This window comes from Cyprinodon tularosa, unplaced genomic scaffold, assembly GCF_016077235.1.
Source record: "Cyprinodon tularosa strain WSP-4 unplaced genomic scaffold, ASM1607723v1 ctg72, whole genome shotgun sequence".
In the NCBI taxonomy this organism is placed as follows: domain Eukaryota; kingdom Metazoa; phylum Chordata; class Actinopteri; order Cyprinodontiformes; family Cyprinodontidae; genus Cyprinodon; species Cyprinodon tularosa.
In genome coordinates this window covers 738,572-761,660 of record NW_024039474.1, presented here as the reverse complement: position 1 = coordinate 761,660, position 23,089 = coordinate 738,572, and the positions used below count along the sequence as shown (strand labels likewise).

General features: G+C 37.3%; 1 protein-coding gene across 1 annotated transcript; it reads right to left on the bottom strand.

The window, feature by feature from the left end:
* Positions 1-3,282: 3,282 nt before the first annotated feature.
* Positions 3,283-22,608, bottom strand: elovl6 (ELOVL fatty acid elongase 6). The gene is made up of 4 exons (XM_038269076.1): positions 22,359-22,608; positions 7,224-7,355; positions 5,919-6,070; positions 3,283-4,072 (listed from the first exon to the last, which is right to left on the bottom strand). The coding sequence occupies exons 1-4, from the start codon at positions 22,439-22,441 to the stop codon at positions 3,630-3,632; spliced, it is 810 nt and encodes a 269-aa protein (XP_038125004.1). The 5' UTR covers positions 22,442-22,608; the 3' UTR covers positions 3,283-3,629.
* Positions 22,609-23,089: the final 481 nt, after the last annotated feature.

The window sequence follows — 23,089 nt, the reverse complement described above, 5'->3', positions numbered from 1 at the left end:
GGAAAAACGTTGCCTGGTCTGATGAGTCTCGATTTCTACTGCGACATTCGGATGGTAGGGTCAGAATTTGGTGTCTACGACATGAAAGCATGGATCCATCCTGCCTTGTATCAATGGTTCAGGCTGGTGGTGGTGGTGTCATGGTGTGGGGAATATTTTCTTGGCACTCTTTGGGCCCCTTGGTACCAATTGAGCATCGTTGCAACGCCACAGCCTCCCTGAGTATTGTTGCTGACCATGTCCATCCCTTTATGACCACAATGTACCCAACTTCTGATGGCTACTTTCAGCAGGATAATACGCCATGTCATAAAGCTGGAATCATCTCAGACTGGTTTCTTGAACATGACAATGAGTTCACTGTACTCAAATGGCCTCCACAGTCACCAGATCTCAATCCAATAGAGCATCTTTGGGATGTGGTGGAACGGGAGATTTGCATCATGGATGTGCAGCCGACAAATCTGCGGCAACTGTGTGATGCCATCATGTCAATATGGACCAAACTCCCTGAGGAATGCTTCCAGCACCTTGTTAAATCTATGCCACCAAGAATTGAGGCAGTTCTGAAGGCAAAAGGGGGTCCAACCCGTTACTAGCATGGGGTACCTAATAAAGTGGCCGGTGAGTGTATATATATATATATATATATATATATATATATATATATATATATATATATATATATATATATATACACCATGAATTTACACAATGAAAACTGTATAAATCAATGTTATAACGTCTGTGCAGGTTTAAAGTAAAACAATATTTCTGTACCAAATAAAATGGCCCTCTTCTAAACTGGCAACCATCTTGAATTTCAAGCAGGAATATTGTTTTGAAAAAAAAACCTATATAACTTTGAACAATTTGGCACTTAAATCAGTTTTAAGGATCTTCTGAAATATCATGTTATTCGCTGAACTCCTCTAAGTCTCACGAATTAACCAGGCAGCTGGAGCTCATCTAAAATGCCTGGCAGGTAGATCATACAAGATTTAAATAGGTTTTCTCTTGCAGGGTATCTTTGAGTTGCTTGACCAGCATGAACCATGTAGCCCCTGATTATGACAGAACTATATACTGAGAGTTAACTGGAGCACAAGATGCATGGACAGGATTTTGTCTCCATCTTCTTTATCTTTGGAACCAACTCACTAAAAAATCAGATGAAAGGAAATTGTTCTCAGGACTGCAAACATGCTGACTTCAGCTTCCTCGTAAAGTCAAAGCAATTCAAATTTGTTTTTCTATCTTCCTATCATTGTTTATCAAGACAAATTTTGATGCTTTTTGAGTCTTTTTTTTTGCATGGTGTCTTTTAGGTTACTTTTTTTTCTTCCAGAGTGACTGTTGTTTGGTGAACTTCTCTGCCCAGTTATCTTAACTCCAACACACATTTTCCAAAATTCCCTTTTCTAAAAAGTAGTTTAAGGTTTGCTTCTCTTTTAGACTTACAAAAAAAAATAAAATAAATAAATATATATATATGTATATATATATATGACATTCTATAAGCCGTGAGCAGTTCTATAAATGAGATAGTGACTGGACATAACATTCTGTAGATGTCCCGATACCCAGACAAGGTGATATACCAAAGTGTTTTACATCATGATGATAAAAGAAGATCCCCAAGCAAACAAAGATTGCAATCAAAACTGATAACATGTCCTTTGTTCAACAGGATAAAGGAATTTAAATAAACTTTCAGGTTAGGTGGCTATAAAAAAGCAGCATCTTAGTGCAAAGACATGCAAGAAAGACAGAGAAATACTTTTTCTTTTTAACTTTTTAAAGGACTACATCTAAAGCTTTAATGCTAAAATAATCAGAAGTGCACGCTGTAGAAATTATAGACACATTTCAAAAGGTTTATTTTTGCCTATTCCTTCTATATAGTGGAATTGGTGGAAATATGACAATTAATAAAACAGAGACCTGCTGGATTAAGTTAGGTAGGTTAAGGAAAAACATTTCCATCTGGCAGATTAAAAAGAACATACACATTCAAACACTAGGTCAAGTTTTTTTTTTATTAATAAGGTCACAAGACTTGGATAAAGTGATTTAAAGTGTATTCAGGGTTCAAACCTTTTCTCCAGTTTTGCAGGAATCATTACTGCTCAGCAGAAAGGGTCACAGAGCAGAACCATGTGCATGTTTTGGATAGGCCTTAAAATGACCCAGTTATAAGGCCTGACACCTTTGTACGTTGATCTGATGACGGTCAGCTATCTCTCTGGATTACAGTTTATCAACAGAGATACAGAGCTGAAACTTCCTTCCTAAAGCTGAAGGCATAACTCCTTTTTGGTCTTTTGAAATATTCTGATAAGAGAAACTGGACAGACGACATTTAAACTCATCATCTGTTTTACTTTGAGCACCAAGAAACAGGGTTATGTACGTGTGACGCCATGATGGCACAGACAAAAGAAAACACCTCAAGCATGTCACATTTTTGCACACTTTGTTCATACATTGTTTTTTTTTTTTTTTTCCAGAAACAACCGTTTTCTTACATTGATATAGTGCAAATGCACAAAAGCACAACAGACACCATTAAGGATACATACTTTTTTTTTCAATACAGCAGATTTTTGACAATATGCATGTTGTATTTTTTATACATTTTTTTGCTAAACATAAATATGTTTGTACTCCATCTAAGGTATCAGTGTCCAACAGGCTGGTATTCCTCACTGGCAAGGATCCTGAAATACAGAGAAGGGGTCTGGAAATCAGTGCATTTCCACAAATCTGCAAAGTCAAGACAATAGGTGAAGCAGGGCACAGTCAGCATCTCTTTCCCAACCCAGCCTGGCGCACTGTGCTAGCCTCAGTCTGCAAGACCAGCTTCATTCTGTCATTACCACTTTGTTTTTTTTATGTATTTTTTATTAGCAACTGCTGTGGAAGAAAAATCAGCCACACTGTAAACTGAAGCAGATGTTAAACATGTCTACTTTATCTTGATATGCACGTTGTGTCGAGTTCGCCTGAGAAAATCATCAGTGCCCCTCATGGTTTCACATCAACTGCTAGAAACGTCAGCTTCATTTGCTCACCAGGGTCTCAAACGCCTCCGACTTTGAATTAAAGCAAAACGACAAACACAGACAACATACAGACAAAAACTGGGGATGGCTGACATTAAAGATGCCAGCTATCTTTAAGTGTACCCTTTATTTTTAGTCATTAATAAATAAAAAGCTTCTGGGAAATGTAATCAAGTACTCTGATGGTTTTACTATTGTAAAGTTTTATGTGGAATTCTTTTTTTTAGATATATATATATATATTATTTTTTTTTTTATTTTAAAAGTACTAAATGTGAATTCTTAAGGGCAGATTTTAAGAGTTCAGGTGAATGACTCCTGATGGCTTTTGATCAAGTTAGAGCTACTTCCTCAGAATCCCTTAAAGGAGACATTACCTATTTTTTTTAGGTCTTCACATAAAGCAGGAACCCTCAACCCAAAGCACCCCCCCCACCCCCCCGAACACCACGACACATTTTCTCCTCCCGCCCCAATTCCTTCTCGTGTCACTGGTCCCTGCTCTTCATCCCAAATCCCTTTTAATAAATCATCTCCCTTCAACCCATACTTTTGGTATTTTCTCTACTCGCTCTTCTTAGCGTAAGTCTTGGCCGGTGATTTGGACTTTCCGATGTAGGCTTCAAAGAAAAACTGGACAAAGAGCACAAAATAGCTGAGGTACATCAATGAGGACCACACAATGTTCTGCATGTGGGATGGACACTCCTGGCCCTGCTGCATCCATGAATACACCAGGTAGTTCACCACGCAGCCCATCAGCATCTGAGTGATCTGGGTTAGCGTGATGAACATGGCAAACTTGCGCGACAGCTTGAAGCCGGCCGCCCGCAGGGCGTAGTAGGAGTACATGACGGCGTGGACCAAGTAGTTCATGGTCATGAACCAGCCGCCGCCTGCTACCATGTCCTTGTATGAGTACCAGGAGTACAGAAGCACGGTAATGTGGTGGTACCAGTGGAGGAAGATGAGCTTCTGTTTCCTCAGGACAATGAAGAGTGTGTCCCCTGCAGGTAGGAAGAGGATAATCACATCAGATAAACAGAATGGTAAGACATACGGTGTATGCAGAGCAATTTAAAGCCTTTGAACTTTATTAATATAATCACTTTATAATTGGGGTAATCAAACTATGTGGCATTTGGGCCATTATAAGGCCCTTAGAAGGAAATACTGTGGCTCCTTAATGCAGTTTAAGAAAGATTAAAAATATGGTCTGTCAACTGAGGTGGTTGATGAGGAGGGAACCTTTTCTACAAAACCTTTAATTATAAATTCAAACCTTCTGATAAAAAAACTAAGTTTAGTTTTCTCTTCCCTATATTTACAATTTGGGGCCGCAACTAACAATTATTTAGCAAATTGATTTATCTGTCAATTGTTTTTTCCGATGAATCGATTAATTATCGGATAGTCAAAGATTCCTTAAAGAAGATTTTTTACAATATTAAACCAGGTGAAATTAAAACTTTCTCTTTTGAGGAGTTGTGTATAGAGCATATTGATGGACAAATAAGGTTGTTTTTTTAATCGTAAATGCAAAAATGTTTGCAATTTTGGTGTAATTCCTGCCCTAAGTGGGTTGCTCTGTCAGGCATGTTTTACAGTCTCTATACTCCAGTTAACGATTAATCGATTACTAAATTAGTTAGATAATTACATTATTTCAATAATTGATTGTTTTAGCCTTATTACAATTAAAATAATATTTTTTATATATCCCATGATATTTATATTTAAAAGTATTGTTTCAATTTGGAACCCCTCTGTGTTGGTCTATCACTTAAAATCACATTGAAATACCCAAAAGTTTGTGGCTTTAATATAACTTGACAAGTACAAAGGGTGTAAATACTTATGTAAGATGGGATAAATTAATTGTTGCACATTAAGCCTCCAAATCAGCAGTGATTTCAGATTTTTTCTAACACCGTCTGATTTGTAAAACCTGAGATGTAAATATAGATATTTTTTTAATTTCAGAATATCAATTATTCCAATAATAACTGATGTGTTTGGTCTCTCTGGGCACTCCAGCTTCCTCCCACAGTTCACAGACATCAAAATTAGCTTAACTAGTGTTTCTAAGGATAAGGATTATTAGAAGGCAGATAGACGGGTGTGTGAACAATTTTACTGGAAAATAAAAACTTAAAGGAGAACAGATGAAAAAAAAAATGTACAAAAAGAAATAAATTTTTTCAGCTCTAAAGTCTTTCAGCATCTGTAAAGGATGAGCACATTCAGTTAACATATCAAGGAGCTATTGGTGTCTCAACCAATGATTGAGCGGAGAGCAGAGTACATTTCCTCCTTATCCTTATGGATGTTTGTCAGCCCCTATAAGTGCTCCATTTTTACAAATTTTTGAATCTTTTAAGAAGTTTCTTAAGACATTTATTGATGCTTATTCCTCTGAAAAACATTTTAATTATAATTAAGAGTCTCAAAAGAAACTTTGTGGTGGCTCACACTAACAACAAAGGTTTTTGATACATAGGAATCTGAGACTGGAATGATCTCTTGCAAAGATGCAAAAAGGTGCTAAAAAAGGTGAATAACCAAGGTGTGATTTATAGCATCAGGTGATTTATAACTTCAATTAAAGGGAAGAAAAAGTCCCTCAGGATGTAGTACCAGTAGATGAGCTGATATGAGCAGATTCAAATAAATTATGGTGGAGCGCAGCCAAAATAAGAAGAGAACTAATGCTGCTGCTGCATGCCATTCATTTCTATAACCCACACAGGGTTATGTAACCAGTCTCAGAGAATAAGTGTAAGTCGTGACATGTTCCAGTTTGCTAATCAGAACCTTCATCTCCCAAAATGTGATCAACAGGTCTGCACTCACCCAGTTCAGGTGCTTTACTGAGAACGAAGGCGTAAGCCCAGAACTTGCTGACTGGCCCGTTGTAGAAGCTCTGGTCACAGACCGACTGTTTCAGCCCTTTGGTCATCAGGATGAACGTCATGTAGCTCCCGGTCCGGATGGCACCAAAGATACTGGGAGAGGAGGGATGGATGAACAGGGAGAGGATGAGATTATTGTGGAAAATCAAACCCTACAGGTTAGTTAGACTGATGAGGCTCCGCCCACAGGATCATACGTCTGCATGTTGCTGGGTAGCAGATAAAAGGAGCTGTGCCTTGTTGCAAAAATTTTAATCTTAGTAAGCCAATTTCTCTTGAAATAAATAGATTTTCCCTTAATTTGAGCATGTGTGTAAATGATCCCTATTGGAATAGGAAGATTTATGTTTAAAACAAGGGGGAAAAAAATTGCTTATTTTATTGGTAAAGTGCCGTCTTTACCTATTTAAATTATTTTATGACATTTTTAAGTATCTTTGGATCAGGTTTTGCAGTTAACACATAGAGCATACAGTGCCTGGCAGCAAAGTTATTGACTAATAATGTTTTGACCGCTTGAGCTTTTTTTTTATAAATACTTGTAATACAAATTTATGATATTGTATGAAGTCTTAGAAATGAACTGCAGAAAAAAACTGTGGATAATCATGACACAGAATAAAAAAGGAAACAATTTTCACGTGCTTTAAAATCAGAATCGTAAATGTGCGGCATCCATTTGCCAGGACCAAAGAGGAAATCCACAAATACAAAAATGAGTCTTTTAGCATTTTCCTATTAAAAGAAGGTTTTGTTGTAATCGTGACCCACAACCAAAGGGGGTATAATCTTGCCGACAGAAAGCAGCTTTTTCTAAATATCTAAATTGAATTTCTCCAATCAGAGAATCATACAGCCTGGAGGTTTGGAAATGTCTTATTCTTTCTTGTAGAACAGAAAAAACTCAGGTAAATTAGCAGTTTCTAATCTTTGAATTTCAAGGGTTTCCACAGTTTTGAAACTTGATTCTAGCTTGATATAAACTTTGACTAGGCCATTCTAATCCATGAAAATCCTTCAGATTAACTACACCCTTCCCCCCTCCTCCTTCTTGGTCATTATGATGCTGATGTTCTCTAGAGAACCTCTAAAACCACCATTAGTATTAGAGTGAATGACGCAGTCATAGCTTTAAGGTTTTTATTTGTAAGACATTTTAAAAACCATGTTTTGTTTTCCTTTAACTTCTTTACAGTTATGCTGACTCATGTGTTGACCCATTGCCTAAAACCCATCATCATCTTACCTGAACACAGCGAGAGTGAGAGACCAAAGCACCAGAGGTTTCCTCAGCTCAAACTTTTCCCTTTGTTTCATGACATGGCGGCCGCCCAGGATGCAGGCAGCGTAGAGCGCCGAAAAAAGAAAGGACTTCTTCCTGTCAACATAAAAAAAAGCACTTCATCTTTAATGCTGTCAATGATGCATATGATAGGTACATGCACAGCACTTTGTTTTAAACTTAACATAGTAGCTAAAAGCACAAACTATGATTATTATTATTATGAATCCAGCTGTAAATACTCGGTGTCTGAACTGTTGCTGTTGAGATCATTTTTGTGCTGCATGAAGTGGAAAGTCTGGTGTTGAAACTTAATCTGGATACAAGAGAGGAAAGAAAAAATCGAAATTTTCCAACACTCAGCCATACCCCACCGTGCAGGAGACTAACTGGACAGACTGGATCCAAGGATCTGCAAAGAAAATACTAACTAGACCAGTTCTGTCCAAAAATAACAATCAGTTAAAAATAGGGGAAGCTAAAAACCTTAGATGGTTTATTTGATGCTGATGTTTACACAGTAACCGTAAAGTTAATCTGACTAGAACATAAACCTTCTTTTTTTTTTTACGTTTTACTGGGAATTATGCAGTGAGAAAGTATTTTAGATTTTTTAAGAATAAGTTGCTTCCAAAATAAATCTATTAGACTGAAATGGTTGAGTGTCAAGAGGGTTTTTAAAAAGAGGAAACCTTAAAATAGAATTAAACAAATTACTAGGGCTGCAACTAACGGTTATTTCGCAAATTGTTTAATCTGATTATTTTTTCTATTTTAACGAGCAATAATCTGATAGTCAAAGGTTCCTTACATTACAATTTTTACAAAAATAAACCAGGTGAAACTCAAACTTTTCCACTTAAGGAGTTCAGGATTAAGCATATTGACAGATGGAAAAGTTATTCTTTTACAAAATGCAAAATTTTTATATATCTTTTTACAATCTTTGCATAATTACTTCTCTAAGTGGGTTGCTCTATCTGCTAAACGCATATTTTAGAGTCTCTATACTCCAGTTAAGGAAAATCGATTTCTAAATTGATTGACAATTAGTTCAATAATCGATTGTTTCAGCCCTAAAAAATACAGAAAATAAACCATTGAAAAGTAGTAATTATGTTAAAAATTTCCAGAGTAAAGATGTTTAAAGGACCTTATAATAAAGTCTCCTCTCAGCTGGACAATTATTCAGTATAAATTTAAATCATCATATATCAATTTTACAAATAATGGTGACTTTTAAACACATTTCTTATATTTCAACAAACATCAAAATCAAATGATTGCAGTATTTGCCACTGACCAACATCCAGGGTTGAATGCTTTGTTTTTTAAAACGGATATTTCTAAAATACTCTATTAAAATTCTTTAATAACATCGCAAAATAGTTGTCATAAATTGGTACAGGACTTATTTCATGACAACCTTTGTGTGGCTTTTAGTTTGTTTAAAATAATATTGAAATGATTATAGCTGAAATTATGAAATCCCACTCTAAATATAAATGTAGAAAAATAAATAAATCACTGTTGATATAATTGCTGGCATCTCTAGAAACATCTATAAAATGAATGTAACTGAAATATCTTTGCAATCGTGCTAAACTATATAAGTTGTGCGGAGTTTCTAGAAATGTACAAATAATTAGACATGACTGTTATTCAACAATATAAATTTGAAGGCTTTGGACTGGTGAATGAACTGACTTCGGCTTGATTTGCGCTGATCGATCAGCCAAAATTAAATGCAAAAATACAATCATTCTTTGGTCAGGGAACACATCATCTACCAATTATAGCAATGGCTGCTATCATAAGCCCCATTTACACTACCCTCTAAAAGCGATCCGTGCAGACCGAGCTTGGATCAGTTAAAATCCCCGAGTTCGGCTCCTTTCGACCATCGAAACACCATGATAGCATGGAAATCGTGTGGCACGGTAGGGAAGCTAGTATTTGTATTAATATCTGAAATTTCATGATTACGGAGGCTGACTGGAAGGAAATGATGCGGTCTGCTCATGCAATCTTTGTTATCAGAGAACCGAGCATCAACTGAACGCCCTACTGAAGAATTAGTACAAGTTTGGTGCGGTTCGGTTCAGTTTTGCATGCCATTTACACTAAACAGTTATCTTGGTTACCGTGCTCGTACGATCTCGGCACAGTTTCAAAATAGTACTGTAAATGGGGCTATACAATGAAACAGACCCCATGTTAAACATTTTCGGCATCAGTGAGGTCCTTAAAATGAGGTGAGAGGAAGTCCATAGATAAAGGCAGCTGGTGACCCACGTCTGTATCTCATTCATGCTGAGAGAAAGAGCGGGACTCCAGCAGATAACAGGAAGGCTGAGAGGAATAAAATACAGCTGCTGTGTGAGCTATAAACCCCTTTTTTGACATTAAACATCCAAATTTTGATATTTTAAGATCTAATGACAAGTTAAAGATCTTTTTCTTATGACTATTGATATGGAAATGACTGCTTACGTGAAGTTAGCAGAGCTAACTACCGCTAAAGGATGCCAAAGTCAATAGAGATGAAACAAATAATTGGATTAATCGGGTTTATTCTATTATTGAAACAATCGACAACTAATTTAATAATTGATTAATCATTAACTGGAGTGCAGAGACTGTAAAAATGCCTTTAGTTGATAAATCTTTGTACTTAAAGGAGTAATTATTCCAAAATTGTAAAAGGGTAATGAACTAATGGTGAGTGGCAGCCCTAAAAGCCAGGCTAAAGTCTGATCTCTGGATATAATCTGCTTCAAATAGAAATAATTATTGATTGTTTGAAGCAGGAAAGTTATAAATTAAACATTTTAAATGCTTACATTATTTTGAAATTCTAAAAGATTAATTCAAGTTGGCACTGGCAACATTGGGGATTGGAAGTGAACCTTTGCTTTCACAAAACACATAGCAAATAATAAAGGGAACAAATTATCTCGGAGATTGTTAAATCAATAAACCAGTGAGAATGGTTCAATGTAATTCCTTTATTGGTCGAATTTCCTTTGTCAGTTGTTGCCAGTTACTAGAAAGATAAAAACACATTAATCTCTGTTTTTTCTATCTAAAGAAATATCCATTTGGGTTTTCTAATCTCCATTATAACATAATGGAAGCTACATTTCTAAAGCTTCTTCAGCATTAGTTCTTTTTATGTCATTTTTTTCACCCTGTTGGCACTAACACATTTTATTGCAATACGGTCAGTTCATTTCTTCCATAGAATAAACCTAAAACACAATTCTTTGACTTATTCTCTACTATTATAAGGATCCAACATAAAGGTGGGTCTTAGAAACCAGGACAGGTGAGTGTTCCCACCATTAATTGATGTGAGCTCCTTCTGCAGGAGAGAGGACAGGGAAACAACAGAAGGAGCGTCTTTCACAGAATGACAACAGGACTGCAAAATGACATCACTGTTCTCCAACCAACCACACAGGGAGAGGAAGAACAGATCAGCACACAAGAACGTGGCCTACATACTAGCCTGGAGCTGCAGAGGAGGAACAAGCTCAGTATTTTCCTCCTTCAGGGAAATGCCACCCAAGGCTAAAAGGTCAAAGGTAAGAGTGCTTATGCAGGCTTGTCTCTCATTCTCCAGCACATCGAGTACCTTCCATTTATATATTCAGACTTCACAAACACTGCATGAAGCATCCTATTTAGCACCAATAAGCGCCTAGAGATGGCTTTAACTTCTATTTTCAGAGGTAGAAACTATTCAGAGAAAGATAACTATCCTGACCTCTGTGATGAGTTGAAAGAGACCACATCTACGGGGTCAAATAATACAGAAATAGAGATTCATTTCCCTTTTGCCCATCAGCAAAATTTATTAACATTTATTCCACAAACTATTTTTTTTAATAAAGCCATTTAAGAAATCCAATGAAATGAAGCAAAAAGAGAACGGAAACAGTGATGATGATTATTAGGACTGAGGAGACACAGCTTGGTTATCAATGATGATGATGAAAAACAGCGGAGCAGGATGACTGAATTTGAACCTTTTACTAAATTCCTGATTGTACCTCTAAATCTAGATTTATAAATGAATAAAGATAACGTAAATCACAGAGATAAAATAGAAAGCAAGAGTGCACGACAATTTAATAGATAGTTATACGTGTCTAGACCCCTTTAAACGTGGATAAACACAGGAAGGTTTTCAAAAAAGAGTAATACGGATCCTTTTCTTAATGCCGAAAATAGACTCCATTTTCTGCCCCCTACTCCAATATTTTTCCCATAAGAAAAAATAGCTAAATTATTTTTTAAGTTTGAATCTACAGTTATTAAAATATACCTTTCCAAACCAAAAACTGATTAATTATTGTTTTATTTTTTATTAAGCAGAAAAAACCCAACGTAATTATTTGTTAATTAGGTTTTACTTCCTTTGTTCAAAAAATGTAATAGATTTTATCTAATGGGTTTATTTCCACCGTTCTGACATACTGACAGTTTCTTTCTCTAAAGAACCTGATATTACGTTCATTTTTATCTTGACTGATTTGAAAAGAAGTGTCATCAACGGCTGAATGTCTGGACTATAATTAGAAGGTGCATCAGTTAGCAGTGGGTCACTGCAGGTGATGTTTTGTCAAAGAAATTAAAGATTTTTTGACAGCTGATCATAAAATTCCTTGCCTTGCTTTTTCCATGGTGTATCATGCTGTTTTGGAGAAAAATAATAAAAAAGAGGGAAAAAAAAAAATAAAACCCAAAGGCAAAATTCTATTCTAGGCTATTTTAGTCAAAGCCCTGAAGCACCAGCTTCAGATGAATCTACACCTTTTTCTTTTCATGCATCAAATGAGAACCTGATTGGATAGAATCATTATGTTTCAGTACAGGTTATGCCTTTATATGACAGTTTCAGACAACGGAAAAAGAAATATCTCCAGGAGAGATCATGGTCCCACCAAATGTTAGAACATCTCAGTCTGCAGAGAGAATTTTGTTCCTCCTGCTCTCTGGTGCCAGTTTTGTCTCTCGGCTCAATGCTATTCAGAAGGTGGCAAATATCGCACCAATACGCAGCTTTTTTTCTGTAAATGCTTCATCGTGCCTGAACGAAGCTATGATGAGGGCCTAACACAAACACGCTGTCCTAAAGTAGCTAATTAAAAACGCAGGATGGGTGCTTCACTCGGTGGCTTCACAGATGGATGCCGTTATTAGTATTCGATTTTTTTTGTTTTGTTTTGGAGCACTAAAAGCTAGAAAGATTGCAAGGCTGAAACATAAATGAATCTTAAAGCATCTTGCCATGAATTTTCCAAGCCTGCATCTCTTGAATGATGCAAGTCTACAGATCTGCAGTCTAACTTAGATATATGCATATTCTTGAACCTTAGGTTTTAAGTTGACTCTTCTATCAATACAAAATGCCTGCTAATGGCTGCAAATTGTTGGTTCTTGTCTAACTGAACTCACTTTACCTGCCATTATTTTTCTACATATCTGAGCCAAGTGAAGTAGAGTGTTTGACAGCAGTCAGATTCAAACTCTTTACAGCCAAACATGCTACGGTGTGGATAATGACTACAACCAAAGTTTTAAAGTTTATCAAGCATGACAGACTTCTTTCTTTGGGAAAGAGGAAAAACTAACATAAGCAAAACTATTCTGGTGACAGTTGTTCGAAGGAACCTGCTGACGTATGTTTGTGTTTATATGGATTTTGCCTGAATTGCAAAATTTCATCAATTCTGAGATCTAAAAACTTTTTTTCATTGCAAACAGTTTTACACTTTTATCAGTTGTAGACATACTGAGCTCAACACAATGTTTTTCAAACCCTCTGTATAGTGCAAGTTGGATACTGGATATGTCGATATACAAATCGACAGTACAGGAAATGAGATTTGTTTTGTCTTGAATGAAAATTTTGTTACACACTGATGTCTGAGCTCTGCATTCAAAACTAAAACTTTTACCTGTGTTCTTAGCAGACTTAATTTTATTAGTTATATCATGTTATATTTTCTCCTAAGGAAGCAAGACTGTGACTATTTTGTAGAAAAAAAACAACTTTATGTTTATATGATGAACTTTCTCTGATTTTTGCATGGCCTTCAAATTAAAGAAAGCTAATTCCATTTTGCACAATCTCTAAAAACTACCCCAGACAGCACTATAGCTTCTTGTGTTTAGATGCTGACTACACAGGTTAATACTGCATGTGTGCATTGCAGGGTGGTGTCTTTAAGCTTGAATCTGCGTTTTGTCAAAGTGGCCCGAGGCAGCTCTGCCAAACTATGCAGTCAGAACTCTTTAGGAGGGATCAGCATGTAGGAAAAACAGAATCAGCAAAGTTTTCTTGCCTCCTGCATGTTGGAAACCATACAGAGACTGAAAGGCCGGGGAGAAGCTCTAAAAATGGAGAAATAAGAATAAAATAAACTTGCTGTTTTCAAACACAAATCGTGCAATCTGCACTTCGGAGATCATCAATCAGGCAATCTAACTTTGTCAAATGAATGTAATGAACATCTTATGTTCAAAAATGAAAAGCCTCCCATCCCACAAATCAAATGTCTGCAAGCCATCTGTGTCATTGCAGCTCTATGACAAATAAAGCGGAATTTAAATCCCACTGAAGGTCAATTAGTCTATCTTCCAATTAATCACATCCATTTGGACATTAAATCTGCCTCTCAGGGCTCTGAGGCTAAATAAAAACACAGAGAAGAACCTAACCAAGGTTGATGCTTAGACGCTCCCCTCCCCCACTGACATAGTTCTTTAAAGCTGCCGGCAAACCTGCTGGGTAACATGGATTTGTATTAGCTGGCCGAGGAGATTTGAGCTATTATGTAATTCTGTTTTCAGCCCGAGGATGAGGCTGCATGGCCGTCACAGTGAGCTATCTTCACACCGATTGTTTTCACAGTCAAAGATATACTACAGCCTGCAAAAGGATGTCAATTCAACTTGTTAAAAAAAAAAAAATCCCTTTAATATGAACCTGGTTACAAAAGAACAGAGGATCACCATGAAAAAAAACACAGATCAGCAGATAAGATGATGCTTTAGAAGAACCAGTTATTCAGCCTTCAGTTAGCATTTCCAGAAGTCCCACTCAATACAGGCATCCTGCAACAGATATATAACATCGTCTCTAACCCTCTACTAGGGTCACTGCTGTCTGTCTTAACTAGAATCAAAGCATTTCCTTCCCAGGCAAATAAAACGTGACATTGAAAGCAGAGATCAGCAATGCTTTGGGCACACCTTAATTCCTCAACCCAGTTCTCTATTTCTGGACTCAACAACAACGACGGAGAAGAAGAGAGCATCCGACCTAAAGCCGGGCCCACGGTGGATACTGGGTCAACATGGTCAACACTCATCAACATCACCATACGCTGCTCCACCAAAGCAGAACACAGTAGAAACAAGAGCTTTCACTCACAAAACTAAAACGCAAATTCTTCATTTGTTTTATTACATTAAACTTTCATTTATGGTATTGATGTTTAAATTAAACAGAGCAACTTAACTGTTTGGTAGAATGAAAATAATGCGGTTTACTAATTACCATACACTTGAATAAATCTATGGCAACCAACTGGCAACATAAGTTATCTGATAAATAAACAGACTCCACCCTTGTGTAATCTTATCTCAGGGTAATGCCCTCAATGAAACACGGTGTTGGCAGCTTCATGCCGTGGGTAGGCTTTTCTTCAACATGGGCAGGGAACATGATCAGTTGATGGAATGAGCTAAATCAGGGACAACCCTGGAGGAAAAGTGGTTAAAGGCTGCATAAGACCTAAACCTGGGCGGAAGCTAACCTTTGAACAGCAAAAGAGGCCTAAACATACAGTCAGAGATGCAATAGAAGGTCTAGGGCAAATTAGATCCATATCTTAGGATGGCCTAGTCAAAGTCAAGACCTAAAGCCAGATGAGAACTATGGCAAGACTAGTTCACAGATTATGTCAATTCATTCTTATTGAATAATTAAGAATATGTAAAGAATTTCAGTGTCTAGATGTTGAAGGCTGGTAGAGACAAACCCCCAAACCCTAACAGCTGTAACCACAGCAAAAAATGGTTCTTAATAAGAGGTAGACCATCAGCGGGCTGATATTTTGGTTCAATAATGGTGTTGTTTTCCTGTGTCAGTATTGGCCGTTTAGAACATATAGCAGCCATGCCTTGACATCATGTAAAGCGCATGCAGTGCTTTCCTTTTGTTTGGTCTGGCTTGTGCTGAGACTTGTGTAATATTTATTATCATGGTGTTAATAAAACCCAAAGCTTCAGAAATCTCCGTCCACAAAAAGGGTCAGCAAAAACCCCGGATCAGTTATACTAGTCTCAAAATAACTGGTAACAACATCTGCCTTAAAGAATCTTTATCAGATTATCTATATCCTTAATAATTCTGTTACTGGTTCTGTACGGGAGCTGAGTAAATAAAAAATTAAAAAATCAGACTCTCTCTGATGTATTTTTTGGGACCGTTCTGTTTATCAGTCAACAACCACCAGGGATTCATCTAAAGTGCAAAGACCTGAGGGAAGCAGTCAGCACCACGAGAGCCTCTCCAACCACATTTTAAACAACACGTATGCTAATGAGGGATGCTGACAACTGTGGGAGAGCAGAATGAGTCAGCAGGATGCAGATGTGGGCTTTACAGCTGGCAAATCGGAAAACTGTCGAAGTAAAAGACGACAATTCAAAGATCTGAGGTCCTGAGCTCTAACCGCAACCTCTATCAGATTGGAGGTTAAAGGTCAGTACCTAAGGCTATGCATTAATACAGACAGAAAGTGAAGTTGAACCAAGGCAGGTTTTATCTCAGACGTCATCAGCATACTGTTCTTTTTCTGCTTATCATTATTGCAATCTGGAATGCTCAAACCGCCAAGTACTGACAGCAGAAAAAAGGCGAGAGAATTTTTGACTCAAGCATCTTTCCAATCCGGTTAGAGCAGATCTAACATCTCTATCTTGCACCATTAGAAGCAGGGCTGGGCAACTTTGCTACAACTCAAAATTGTGATAGCATTTTGACTTTTCTCTGCACAAATCACAAGCCTATACATGTGCAAACATATGCATGTTTGGCTCCAGGATTGAATTGTTCAAGACCTTTATTGCTCTCTTATCTAGAGTCCATTTCCAAAATATTTTACTCTTTATTTAAAAAATTCTTACTTTTGGCTTGCATGCATTGATCTTATTAGCAGTAGCTTTATCCTCCCTTATCATCCCTCATTTTAGTACATATTTAAGACAGAAATGAGAGAGTTAGTGTCATGTTCCCATTAAATGTAGCATGACCAAAAATCTTAGTGCCTCTGCTGTTTCAAAATTGCATTTTGTTAAATTACAAATATATATTGGAAATGTACCGTAGTTAATTATCCATCACTGACTAGAATACATCCATGTGAAGCCAGCCTACCGCTGAGTAATTTCTTCAAGCCTCCGTTGTTAAAACATTGAAAGAAAAAGAGCAACATCTTAGGGACTAATGAGAGACAGATTGTTCTAAAGTTCAACAGAAGACCCCATACACTGCTTTCAATCCACAATACAAGCGTTATGGTATAATGATCTAAGGTGTTTCAATGGGACAACATACCCAAACACACAAGTATAAGAGCAAAATCTTGCTTCTAAACCAACAAAACCTCAGACCTGGATCCAACAAGAACATTTGTTAAATGACATCAAACATGCTAAGTCCGAGGTTAAACCAAGAACCGCAGAGTACCATGTAATCTAGTCCCACCATTGGCCCCATTTACACTAACCTTTTGAAACTGTCCCGAGAACAGTCTGAGCACGGTAATCGAGATAAACTGTTGAGTGTAAATGGAACTCAACTGAACTGGACCATTCCAGACACAACCTAATCGCGCTAAATCTAGTACTAGTTCAACAATAGGACTCAGCACATTTCAGTTGTGGCTCTGTTCTCTGGTAACAAAAATCGCAAGAGCATATCATGTCATGCCCTATTTACAGTAAGCGGACTCATCTCGCTGGTTTTCCGGCATGTCTGGCTTTGCAATTCTCAGATTTCTTCACCTGTTCACAACAAAGTTCTTCTTAGCTTATTAACCATAAATGGCATCAAAAGAGTTTGGTGCGAACTGGGATGATGCCGAGACAGGGGCTATCGTTGAAATTTGATTGGAGGACGGTATCCAAGCACGTACGTTCCTGAATGTTAAGGCCACCGGTGGTTTTTTTTCTGTGTGTAATTCCCACCTTGAGAGTTGTAGTATCGTCGATAGGAAGCGAGTAATCGTGCTAGCGTGATGTGGAAACGGTCGTAAGAATCAAGCTCGGCATTGTTAACTGATCCAGGCTCGGTCTGAACTCAGCATGAATTGGTTTCAGAGGGGTAGTGTAAATGGGGCAAATATTCATGCCTGGTGCTAGAAGTCGATCCACTCTATATGACTCTGATGTGAGGCAGATTTCACCAGCAGTGCTAATACATCTACATATTAGTTAATGGATTCAGAGAAAAAAAAGACAATATTTTCAAACAGAATAATATTTTTTTCCCTCACTTTATGTAGAGTCAAAGCAGCTGGTTATCTATTTATTCCTGTTCAGGTTCAGAATAACATGAGTAGTGCTCTCACCTCATTTGCATTTATGGAAATAAAAGCTGCACTGAGACATTTGAGCTTTACTGCCTTGTATAAACACTTAACGCCTACATATTATTAGAAATTGTTTTTACTAGATGACAATATATGCCAAAATAGGGTTGATTTATATCCTTTGGCTGTTGTTGAAGCAGCTATTTGACAAGATTTCTTAAGGTTTTGTTGTGTGTTGCCCTCTTCACTAGTCCACCAGTAGATCCTAACTGAACCAGGTTCTGGTTATGCAATGACTCTGCTGACCAAGGTGCAATGTGATGCTGGAACTCCTAAAAATAGCAGGGAAACAGTGATAATGGTATGTATTGAGAAACAGTAAATATTTGTAGTTCTTATATAGAAATGTAACATTTTATCAGGTCATTCACCTACTGCCTGTCTGTGAAACTTATGGATCTGCTTCGATCTAATGACCTTGAGTTCATTAGCAGCCTCAGGTTTGATTACACATCTACAACTGGCTGTTGCAGGGAGGAGAGGGATGTTTCTGTTGCACAGCACCACAACCTGTATTTACTGCTTCCTCTTCCCTAAAAGCCTGGATGTAAGTGAAGAGAACGCTGAGCTATCTGATGCCCTGGGAATCTGGTCTGGTTCTGGCACAATGGTCTACACATGTCTGCATGTTTGGTTTAAAGTTTTATAAAAACACAAGGAACTATCCACTTTGAATTAGATCGAAAAACATCAACAAACTTTTTTTATATGAGAATATTATACAATAATGTGTATTATTGTATAATAATATTATTGGAGCAAAGTCTTTTTTTTATTCCGATAATAAAAAACATGTAATATAGATGTATCCTCTAAAGGAGTTCATTCTTTTTTGTGTAACGAAACCTAAATAACAACAAGGATGTTTATTCCTTTTCTGATTGTTTTTTTTCCGTCATTGACTTTATTTTAAAGAAAGATAACTAAACCCAGCTTATTGCTGTAAGTGTTTTAATTTCACTGCAGCTTTGACAGAGCAAGTTGTATATTAATGCATCAAAGCTCAAATGAAGGAAATTTACTTTATCCTATTGTTGTAATGTGGAAAAAAGAGTGACAAAGCTGTAATGTAATTAATATAGTATCAGTATATTTGTCTATTCTTTTTAACATGTGCTTAAAATCAATTAATATCTACTCAATATAAAATAAATAATAATATAAAGAAAAAATGATAGTATTAACAAATAATATCAAAATGCTCAACTTCGTATTTTTAATTATTAGAATGTTCTCAATCCGCTGGTATTTAAACCCAAAAAAAACTTTATGAAACAACAAAATGTAAGACTTTAAATAGATGTTTGAACTGTGTTTTATCATTTAGTGCTTCAAAACCTTGTGTTCGTATAAACAGTTTCATATGACCTAAAATCTAGGTGGAGATTAAAAGCTTGAAAAACACAGATTTTACAACTATTAACAAGTGTTTTTTTTTTTTTTTTTAAAGGAGGAATATATATATGATCTTAAATGGCACTAAAAACAGAAGCAACTATACTCATAAACTAGGAGAAAGTTAAACAGCTTAAAAATAGTCTGCAGATGTTTTTATTTCAGTGATTTACAACATATAAATAAGCATTAGGAATTTTATAAAGTATATATTATAAAGTATATAGAATATATTTGACGATTTATTCAGTAAGTTTAATCCAAAATAATTGAGTAAAATTTGTGACTGCAATTCATGAAAGAGCACAAATAGGAACAGTTTTATGGTGCTTTGCTAAATAAACCTTTTTTTAACATCCATGCTCTTAAACTAACCCTTCAGTGGTATAAATGTGTCACTATCAGCCTCTGTCTGTAGATTATAACTGTAATAAAACAGATATCCAATCTGATTTTTCTGCGTTTGCTGCCTCTGAGGGCCATGTACTCTGCAGCCTCCTTCCTACTACAGACAGCACGCAGGAGTCGGCATAGAACAGCTGCAAGGTGATTGGTTAAAGCTCTGTCAGCAGACATCAGAAGATGATTGTGATTGGCCAGCTGTCAGTACCAGGGTTTGGACAGCTCCAGCTCAGTGCCACCACGCTGCCTGCCCTGTCTCTCTCCCTTACACTCACAGACACACGTACGCTTCAATGAATGAGGACAGAAGCGTCCAAACCAAGTCTTCAGGGGCTGTGCGTCGATTGAGTTTGTTTGAAATGTGACTCTTCTCTGCAGTCGCCTCCGAGTAGGATCAGACGAACCCTAAATGAACAACTTCTTCTCACGTACACCTTTTTTTTTCAGCATCCCTGCTGCATCTTTAATGAACCTTATGTTTACCTCAAATATGACTCATTTAGGTTTGCTCGCAGTCACGTCTTTATCAACCTGGTTTGGACAAAACTGACCCTCCAGGCGCTCAAAGCAGAGGATTATGGGATGGACCTAAACCTGACCTATATAAGAAATGCACACAGCCGCAGTGCAATATTTGCTTAAAGCAAAGCAGACAGCCCAACGTTTGTGTTTATTAATGTTGTCCGTCGTGCAAAGCCTGAGAAACGCCGCCTTGGGTAAACAGTCACACATCATCATTCTATTTTCTTTCAAAGTTATCGCCCTTTTTTTAAAGGAAAACAAGAGGCATTATGACATACTTATTAAATACATGTATTATTAGTTATAAGCAAACACTGTTTTACTATACAGCGCTTTGATCATAGCATCAAAAAAAAATTTAAAGAAATGTACATTAGGCAGATATGTACTGACGGAAGTTCAACCTCAGTAAAAATCTAATTTTACATTGGCTGCAAGTAGAACGTTTTTGGTTTATTATGTAACAACATTAATTTATTGTGTTACAAAAAAGCTATTAGCTTGCAGATGAATGTACTTTAATTATGAGAACTTGAAATATTACCAGAAAGTTCCTCTTTGTTTGTGGGAAAGCAGGACACTACTTACCAACCCTGGTCTCAAAATCCTAAATGGCTGCTTTACATCTATATATGCAATGTAAGATCCCAAACTTATTTTTTTTAAATAGAGCTGAGGGCTGCTTTAACATGTAATGAAACAACCAGGAAGCAGAAACAGCCACGACATTCACCCTCACTGTCATCAGTGGAAAGGAGGAAACAGCATTAACTGTTGACTAATAATTTATATCTGCACCCAAAACCCACTGAGTTATTAGCACAGACTTCAATGAAGAGATTTTACTTTTCTAATTATCTAATAACTCATTTTTAATAACTTGTGTTGTAAATCTAACCTTACTGTATCCTTTTATTATTTTTAACAGACTCTTTTCTTGTTGGGTCCTTTGTTTCTGACAGCACTAGATTTCAAACCTTTGTGCAAAAAGTGTCATTTTTTCTTCTTTAAACCCCATAATAGTATTGTACAACATCCACCAAAACTTTAAGAAATGTGCTTTTATCCATTCTTTTTCACTTTTATTTTCTGAATCATTCTTACCAAAACAAACCCCTGAGTGTTTAGTATAGTAAGATAATAATCCCTTTTTATCCTTGGGAAAACAAGAGATCAGGTTTGCAATAAGGAGGCATTAGTATTGAGGCAGATAATAAAATAATGCTCTGATAGTCAGCTAAAGCCTGATTAATGTGATGTTTGGGATTCAGATGAGTGCAATGGCGTAACGACACTACAATAGACCTGTAAGCAACATTATTGGGGTGGGTTAGGGTTAGGTGCAGCAACGTCGTCCTGTCCCACTTCGGTTCTTTGAAAGAATGTGTTTATTTTTGGATGTTTTTTTTCCAGCAGCTCTTCTTTCCTTTTTCTTTTCTGGAATCCCCTTAAGTACCTCTATTGGTATCCAACTGTTACGTACAATAACACTCACCATCCTGTTGAAATCTGCCATGTGTTGGGGTATAAATAAGGTCCAGTCAGTAAATCTAGTATCAGGTGGGTTTAAGATTAATTTTTGCCACCATTACATCTGCAAAGAGATGTCCTAGTCTACAAATGCTTATAGGGGGCCAACCAGGTGAGGGGGGCCCTAAGAGGTCGTGGGCCCCTAAGAAACTGCAGTCTCTGTTACGCCACTGGATGAGTGATTTATTAAGAATAACAAACATCAGAATAAGGCCAGGCTTGGTTTAATAAACTACTGGCCCAGTGACTCTGATGATGATGATGATAATGATGATGATGGAGAAGAAATCGGACCCCCCCCCCCCACCCTTAAAGGATGTATAAATTTTTAGCTTGTTTTGGATTTAAGTGCAGCACTGTTTCTCTAAAGGCCAGTGTGATTGTTGGCTTCCTTTACCGTTTATATGGTGACAGGAGGAAGTGCGATATTAGAGGACGGATCGAGCTTTAATCCCGGTGAGCAACGGTTCAGATTTAGCAGCAGGTCACCGAGCTGGATCCAGCATCCAGCGCCGGTCACAGTGACTCTAAGGCGGGATTAAAGACGAGGCGCTAACGTTAGGGAGGAAGCTAGCCTTACCAGTTCTCCTGCATCCATCGGATGGCTTCCTCCTCGTTGAACTGCCTCTCAAATTCATATTCTTGCAGAGCTAAAACCGACATGGCTCGCAGTGCTCAGGTTCGTTCAGGATGGCGCCGCTGGAACAAAGCTCGGGCTGGATGTTTTTTTCCGCTGGGTCTGCTCCTGGTCTCTGTCCTCAGCCCTTAACTAGCATCGCTCACGCCGCTGTCAGCAGCACAGAGGCAGTCCCTCCCCGCTCTCTCCTCCTCCGCCACCGGCTGACGGAGCCAACACCCTCTTCCTGAAGAAAGGAGCACTGCGGGTCCTAGCGCCGTCGAATCACACGTTCAGAGGACTTTATCCTGCTGGTGCTGAGGGGCCCCCAAGATGAGGGGGCCCCAAGAATGCTAAACTCATCACATAAAATATTGACCTTAATACCGGCTCCAAAACGGGCAAATTGTAGCTCCTAACTTCTCTTTCCTCACCTTTTTGGGGGCCAACAAGAAGAACATTATGGCAAAGGAAGGAACTGCTGTTCATCAGTGGGGTCCTTATAAAGCAAATCATCAACCAATAAAGGTCTGTAGACAATGAATTATATTTAATTATAATCTGTTACTTTAAACAGAATTGAACACAAAGAAATAAAATTAGGTTTTTATGCATCCATGTTATACATTGACTTAAAAAAAAGGAAATGTTTTTCATTTTAAAATAATAATTGTTTTTGAAGTAGAGAACAGCAA

Excerpts from the sequence above, each read along its gene's own strand:
- elovl6 (XM_038269076.1), bottom strand. The coding sequence starts at position 22,441 with ATGTCGGTTTTAGCTCTGCAAGAATATGAATTTGAGAGGCAGTTCAAC. Across the intron at positions 7,356-22,358 it reads CGATGGATGCAGGAGAACTG|GAAGAAGTCCTTTCTTTTTT; the intron begins GTAAGGCTAGCT and ends TTATGTTGACAG. Across the intron at positions 6,071-7,223 it reads CTCACTCTCGCTGTGTTCAG|TATCTTTGGTGCCATCCGGA; the intron begins GTAAGATGATGA and ends CTCCTCTCCCAG.